General features: G+C 34.9%; 1 protein-coding gene across 1 annotated transcript in view; it reads left to right on the top strand.

The window, feature by feature from the left end:
- LOC109350562 (protein ZINC INDUCED FACILITATOR 1-like) overlaps positions 1-7,259 on the top strand; it is a 9,829-nt gene extending 2,570 nt beyond the window's left edge. Inside the window, exons 3-17 of the mRNA XM_019591788.1 lie at positions 2,140-2,200; positions 2,295-2,397; positions 2,484-2,586; positions 2,740-2,793; positions 2,877-2,939; positions 3,252-3,301; positions 3,433-3,508; positions 3,659-3,847; positions 3,948-4,035; positions 5,223-5,308; positions 5,404-5,511; positions 5,773-5,817; positions 5,930-6,018; positions 6,203-6,246; positions 7,087-7,259. Coding sequence (XP_019447333.1) covers positions 2,140-2,200; positions 2,295-2,397; positions 2,484-2,586; positions 2,740-2,793; positions 2,877-2,939; positions 3,252-3,301; positions 3,433-3,508; positions 3,659-3,847; positions 3,948-4,035; positions 5,223-5,308; positions 5,404-5,511; positions 5,773-5,817; positions 5,930-6,018; positions 6,203-6,246; positions 7,087-7,196 — 1,269 coding nt within the window. The 3' untranslated portion in view covers positions 7,197-7,259. The remainder of the gene's footprint in view (positions 1-2,139; positions 2,201-2,294; positions 2,398-2,483; positions 2,587-2,739; positions 2,794-2,876; positions 2,940-3,251; positions 3,302-3,432; positions 3,509-3,658; positions 3,848-3,947; positions 4,036-5,222; positions 5,309-5,403; positions 5,512-5,772; positions 5,818-5,929; positions 6,019-6,202; positions 6,247-7,086) is intronic.

Genomic DNA, 7,259 nt, shown 5'->3' with positions numbered 1-7,259 from the left:
AACCTCTAGAGAGATATGGCTTTGAGGATATGGCTTCAGTTGCTCTCCATATCATTTCAGGAGATCCATGTAGCTTTCAAGGGGCTATAAACTGCCAGGAGAAAGAACAATGGATGAGTGCCATGATGGAGGAAATGGAGTCTCTACAGAAGAACCAAACTTGGGAGCTTGTTCCATTGCCCCCAGACAAGCGTGCAGTTGGGTGCAAGTGGGTGTACAAGAGGAAGCCAGCAGTATCAGAAAAAGAAGGGGAAAAATTCAAGGCTCGTCTTGTAGCAAAAGGGTATTCACAGCAGAAGGGGATCGACTACAATGAGATTTTCTCCCCAGTGGTGAGACACACTTCTATCAGGGCAGTGCTTGCCTTGGTAGCCAGCTGGGATATGCACTTAGAACAGATGGATGTGAAGACTGCCTTTCTCCATGGTGAATTAGAGGAGAAAATTTACATGACACAACCAGAGGGGTTCAGTGCAGCTGGACAGAGTCACTTGGTTTGCAAGTTGAAGAAGTCTCTATATGGGTTGAAGCAGTCTCCCAGACAGTGGTACAAGCGGTTTGACACTTATATGTTGAAGCTTGGTTATAAGCGTTGTGAGTATGATTGCTGTGTTTATGTGAGAAGCCTTGACGATGGTTCGTTTATTTTTCTGTTACTTTATGTTGATGATATGTTGATTGCTGCTAATCATTTGAGTGATATCAATGAGCTGAAAGTCATGCTAGGTAAGGAGTTTGACATGAAAGATTTAGGGGCTGCTAGGAAGATTCTTGGGATGGAGATTCACAGGGATAGGGGAGCTAGAAAACTATGGCTCTCCCAGCAAAGCTATGTTGAAAAGATCTTAGAGAGATTTGATATGAGCAATGCTAAAGTAGTGAGCACTCCATTGGCAAATCACTTCAAGCTTTCCCTAGATCAGTGTCCAAAGACAGATGAAGAGAAGAAATACATGTCAAAGGTTCCATATGCCAGTGCAGTGGGTTGCTTGATGTATGCTATGGTTTGTACTAGACCGGACTTGGCACAAGCAGTTAGTCAAGTATGCAAGTACATGTCGAAACCAGGGAAGCAACATTGGGAAGCAGTCAAATGGATTTTCAGATATTTGAAGGGGACTACAGGTCTCGGTATCATGTTTGGCAGCCAACAGAGTAAGCCTTCAGTTATTGGTTATGTTGATTCGGACTATGCAGGAGACTTGGATGATAGAAGGTCCACAACGGGGTTTGTCTTCACCCTTGCAGGTGGACCAATTATGTGGAGATCATCAGTTCAGTCTGTTGTTGCTATGTCCACAACTGAAGCAGAGTACATGGCAGCTGGTGAAGCTTCTAAGGAAGCCTTGTGGCTTATGGGACTAGTAAATGAGTTAGGCATTGAGCAAGGTGGAGTTTCGCTGCATTGTGACAGTCAGAGTGCTATCTTCTTAGCAAAGAATCAGGTGTATCATGCTAGAACCAAACATATTGATGTGAGATTTCATAAGATCAGAGAGTTGGTAGCTTGTGGGCAGATACTATTGCAGAAGGTTCACACTTCAGAAAATGCAGCTGATATGTTAACCAAACCGGTTACTGTGGACAAGTTCAGGCATTGCCTGAGCTTGTTGAACATTCACTGATGATGGACTATGGAGCGCCCCCAACCCAATGGCGGAAGATGGAGATTGATGATATTCGCCAAGGTGGAGATTGTTGTGCAATGACTCATATCTCTAGATAACAGCAATACAAGTTATGGGCTTGGGCTGATGTAAAGGGGTTGGGGTAGAGGGCTATATATATTGATGTTATGTAGACCTAATGTAACAAGTAGAAGAATAGTAAAACACTAATCCTTATTCTCTAATAATATATAGTGGTAGCCGCTCAACGCTCCCGGGGACGTAGGCACAATTGGCCGAACCTCGTTACCAAATCTCTTGTGTTATTCTCTTGTCTCTATACTCTTTACTATTTGATTGTTCGCTTGTTCCCAACAGCATGACATGACATCAAATTGGTATGAATGGAAAGAGTGGCTTAGAGTATCAATATAATTGACTTGTCATGTTCAGAGTTTTATTTGGTTAATTCTTAACTATACCATATAATACACATAATATACATTCTCAACAATGCTACATTTATTTTCAGGTAAGGGATTTCAATATTGCTAAAACAGAAGCAAATATAAGTTCCTATGCTGGTTATTTGGGTAAGATTACATCTAGTATTTCACATTATTTGAAGTCCTCCACCATTATTTTGTAACCATTATATGGCTGATTTTCAATGATTATAAAATGCAGGATCCTCATTTATGCTTGGTAGAGCTTTGACATCTATAATGTGGGGAACCATAGCTGATCGTATTGGTCGAAAGCCTGTTTTAATTATAGGTGTTATTTCAGTGTAAGTATACATCCAAATGAGTTAAATTAATGCCTTCTTTAACCCTCCTATGTGGTTTCGTATAATGAACGTTTGCATGATTTCAGTGTCATTTTCAACCCATTATTTGGCCTTAGCACAAGTTTTTGGATGGCTATTATCATGAGATTTCTTCTTGGAAGTTTATGTGGTGTGCTTGGAACGATAAAGGTATCATCACTCTTTAATAAAAATCAATTGTTAGTAATTTAATGTTTCATTCACCATCACCATGGAACAAATTAAACTCTGAATTTACACATTTGGACACATGGAATTGAATTACTTGTAATCTAAGTCAATCTTGCTGACACTGTTTAACAGGCCTATGTTTCTGAACTTTTTCGAGAAGAACACCAAGCTATTGGATTTTCAACTGTAAGTACCACCCACTCTTGTCTACTATTAGTGTTTATAGCTACATGTCCTTCATAATATTTGAAAGTGTGATATGCTTTTAGGTCACTGCAGCTTCGGGCTTAGGCATAATCATTGGACCAGCATTAGGAGGCTATTTGGCTAAGGTAATCTTTTGAAGTATAAATTGCATATGTTTAAAAGAGCCTCAAATTTTTTTCATGGAGATAAGATTACTTGTTTTAAAGGGTTTAGATATAATGAGAATGAGAATTCCAGATCGAACTAGATATAATTGTCAATTGAGAATGATAATTTTTTGGAATGACATTTTTTACTACTTTCCAATACACCTTTTACATATATTTTTACTATTTTCCACTACATCTTTAAATTTTCTTCTATTTATTGCATGTTAGAGTGGTCATGAGCACATTTGTACTATTATCTCTAATACTTTGAGAAATTTCATATTGTAGCCTGTAGAGAAATACCCACATATATTTTTGAAGGGTTCCTTTTGGGATAAGTAAGTGGACATTTCCTTCCCTTTAATTTAGTAAAATAATGATTATATTTTAGTTTCCATTTTATCTTCCAATCAGTTTATCTTTTAATATTGTCTGGAGTTTTATTTGTCAAACATGAATCATCCTACAGGTTTCCATACTTGTTGCCGTGCATTATAATATCAGGTTTAGCATTTGCTGCAACAATTGTCTGTATCTGGATTCCGGTATGCATATAAAGTTCTAATATGTGACTTTCACTTAACATTCTTATGATGATTATTTAGAATATGATGTATAACTATTTTCTTATAATTTTTTTTGCTTTCCTTATTGATATTGTCTTGTCTTGTTATAAAAATATTGAATCATTGTAGGAGACACTTCACAACCACAATGATGGCAATAAGTCTATAGATGAGGCTGAAGATTTAGAAAATGAAGGTGGTGGAACAGACAAAGACAAGAAAATCGAAAAGAATGAAAACCTACTTCTTAATTGGCCCTTAATGTCAGCCATTCTTGTCTATAGTCTTAACACACTTCAGGATAATGCTTATCATGAGGTATCATTTCTACTTAATGACTTTGACATGTTTGGACTCACCTATTTATTTTTGTTCATTCATACATATAAAAATGAACAATATTATACTTTTTCTGTAGGTTTTCTCATTATGGGTAGTCAGTCCTCCAAGGTTGGGGGGCTTAAACTTTACAACTAATAATGCTGGTAATGTTCTTTCAATTGCAGGTAAACCTTTGACATATATAATATAGATTAGTATTAATGTTCACTACACATGTTTCCTTCATAACTTTCCATCTACAAAGACTGCACATTAATTTTGGATTGGAATCCTTTTCGGTACTAAATCCTTCCTGGAATATGAGTGGGAAACTTCTTTAAACATCTGTAATTTTGTACTATTACTTAGGAAACTTCCTACGTGGAAATTCCTATTATTAGTTGAGCGTAAGGTGAGCCTGGGTTGTATAAGGCTTGTCCCTTACCCGACCCTCAATGTTGGTAAAGTCATTTTTTGAACCTGGACTCGACTCCAAATATTGATTAGGACAACCTTTGAACCCAAACCTAGACTCAATTATATATAATGCATATATATTTTAGATAAATTTTTCTCACTGTTTTACTTATTATTATTATTATAGATATGTAATTTAATATATGAAATGTTATATGTATATATTGTTACTTATGTATATATGATGAAAAATTAGAGAATCAATAATAATTTCGACAAAAAATGATATTATTCTATACACAATTAAATAGAGACACATACAAACATGCTAAATGAGTCACCATGTTAGTCCCCTACTCGACCCTAAATATAATTTGGATCTAATTTTTAAACACGAATTCGACCCTAGACCTGGTGAGACCCAACTCCCGATCATAATCGGGCCAAACTGGATAAGCGGGCAGAGCCGAGTCTTACTCACCCCTAGTTGAGTCATTTCACTTATTTTGGATGTCTAAAGGTAGGAAAAGTATTTTTTAGACACATCTAGATTATGGATAATACTTTGAAATGTGGCTTTCTGAGGAACAAGGATCACCTATCCCAAAACTTGTCTCAGTTCTCTGTCACACCCATTAAAAATTGACATATAAAAAAATAGATTTTTTTTAAAAATAAAATGAAACATTTTTATATTATTTGTTCAAAGTTGGTTGGACCGGGACATAGTTTGAGGAGAGGATGCGAGACAGAAGATCACCTTCCCTTTGTGACTGACTTCATATAAGTATATTTTGATGTATGATGGGAGGATATCTATATTTTCTCGCTACAAGAAGGGAAAAATAGGAAAGTATAGCACAATTCAAAATTTTAATAAAGATCTAATTCGTACTCACATCATAAAATTCATTTGCTTGATAACAAATATGTACTTAATTACTCGACTGGTCAGGTCTTGCTCTTATCATCTACCAAGTTTGCGCATTTCCTTTCTTGGAGAAAGCTTTGGGAACAATTAACATCACTCGCATTTCAGGGGTTAGAATTCACCAGATTTTACAAATTATAGCGTTTCAACATTTCACTATTTGTTTTCTTTCAAATATGTCATGTTACTTTGGTACCTCATGCAGGTGTTATCTATACCACTTGTACAAAGTTTTCCCTTCATAGCAATGTATTCTGGTATAGCACTATTCATATTGATTAGTATTGCTTCTGCTCTGAGGATGCTACTAAGTGTTAGTCTACCTAAATGAATTGTATTAGCTCGATATTATTTATTTAGTATAATATATATGTACTCTCACAGTAAAAATATATACACATTTATTACATCATTCATCATTCATTTGAATTACTTTTTTGAAGAGAGAAATGGAAATTAAACAACGTATAAAACTCATACATGTTGGTGTATGCATTTTTTCTCTTATTTATTTGATTCATTAAAGATTATTCACATGAAAAATTTCACTGATGATGTTTTTTGTTGGACACAGATGACCATTGCAACTGGTTTATTCCTTATACAGAACAGAGTAGTGGTAAAAATTTGGATCATTTCATTAGCTTTTTTATTTTTTTTCCTGAGTTGGAGTTAATTTTTTCATGGAGCTGTGATTTGAGACATATATGGAATGTTGATTTGGAATACAGGAACAACACCAGAGGGGGGAAGCTAATGGTATTGCTATGACTTTTATGTCAATTTTCACAGTAATTGGCCCTGCTAGTGGTGGTGCTGTGTGAGTATCCCTTTGATTTTTTGAGCTGTTGTTTTATTTGCCATAGTTCAAAAATGTGAATGCAAAATGTAGATAGAATTATTGTCTTTCCACTTTCTGATCCATTTACACATGCTTTCTGAAATTAAGCATTATATATTGAAAATTATGGTCAATTTTATAATTATCATCATTATCAATGCAGATTAAGTTGGTCACAAAAGCGTATGAATGCTTCTTTTTTTCCGGGTATGATATTCAACTAATTTGTTTGTAATGATTTCTGTGTCATGTACTTTATATTGAAATCCTCTATCTAACTTTAAATGCTACAACTCTTAAATAAGTTTTTCTTTTCAATGTTGGCGTCCAATAAAGATAGTAACCCTATTTCAAGAGCAAAAAGTCTTCCGCTTCAAATATGAAGGGAAATACCTTTAGGATTGAGATGTTACATTTATTTCTATTAATTTACATGTTGCATAGTAGTCTAATCATTATAGTATTAGACATAAGCAATCAAATTAAAAATGATTTATAAAAGATAAAAATTGTTCCTATGCAACTGAAAGCATTGAGCAATTTCCAATATATTGTTAGATATTAGGATTATAAACTCCAGCTTAATGCCTCAAAGGACAATTACGATATACAAAATACATTTTGCACCCATACATAGATCCTAAAGCCCATAAATCAGATTCAGCTAACAAGTAGTTGTTGTCAATCCATGACCTTGGTAGCTAACATATCCTGATGGTGGATCTCTCTTAAAGTTTATGAGTTACCATACCCCCTACTATAGTTGAAGAGCATAAAAAACTTAGAACTACATAAGTGAACTCTTGTTCTAATATCAACCTCTCTTTACGAGTGGATAAGATGCTTGTGATGTAGCTATATAGGAGTGAGAAGAAGTCTAAAGGAATTTTTTTAGCGATATAATACAATTTTTAAAGCTTATTAAGGGGAGCTATTTGAAGACACTAATTTCTATGTAGGCTAGATATAATTAAGTTGTGATACATTAAATTTCTATGTGTATATTCAACAGATACTACTAGTTTAATGTTGTATATTTTACTGCAGGCATCCACATGGTCTTCTTTGTCATCAATATAATTTCAGTAGTTGGATTAGTGATGCTCATAATATTCGTTCGTGACAAGAAGAAAATATGTTCAGATGAGCAAAACTGATGTCAAATTTTTTGCTCAAGCTGCATCTTTGGGATGTTGTGTATTATTGGTGTTAGTGATGGG

This window comes from Lupinus angustifolius, chromosome LG06, assembly GCF_001865875.1.
Source record: "Lupinus angustifolius cultivar Tanjil chromosome LG06, LupAngTanjil_v1.0, whole genome shotgun sequence".
In the NCBI taxonomy this organism is placed as follows: Eukaryota; Viridiplantae; Streptophyta; class Magnoliopsida; order Fabales; family Fabaceae; genus Lupinus; species Lupinus angustifolius.
This window is presented reverse-complemented; position numbering and strand designations above follow the sequence as displayed.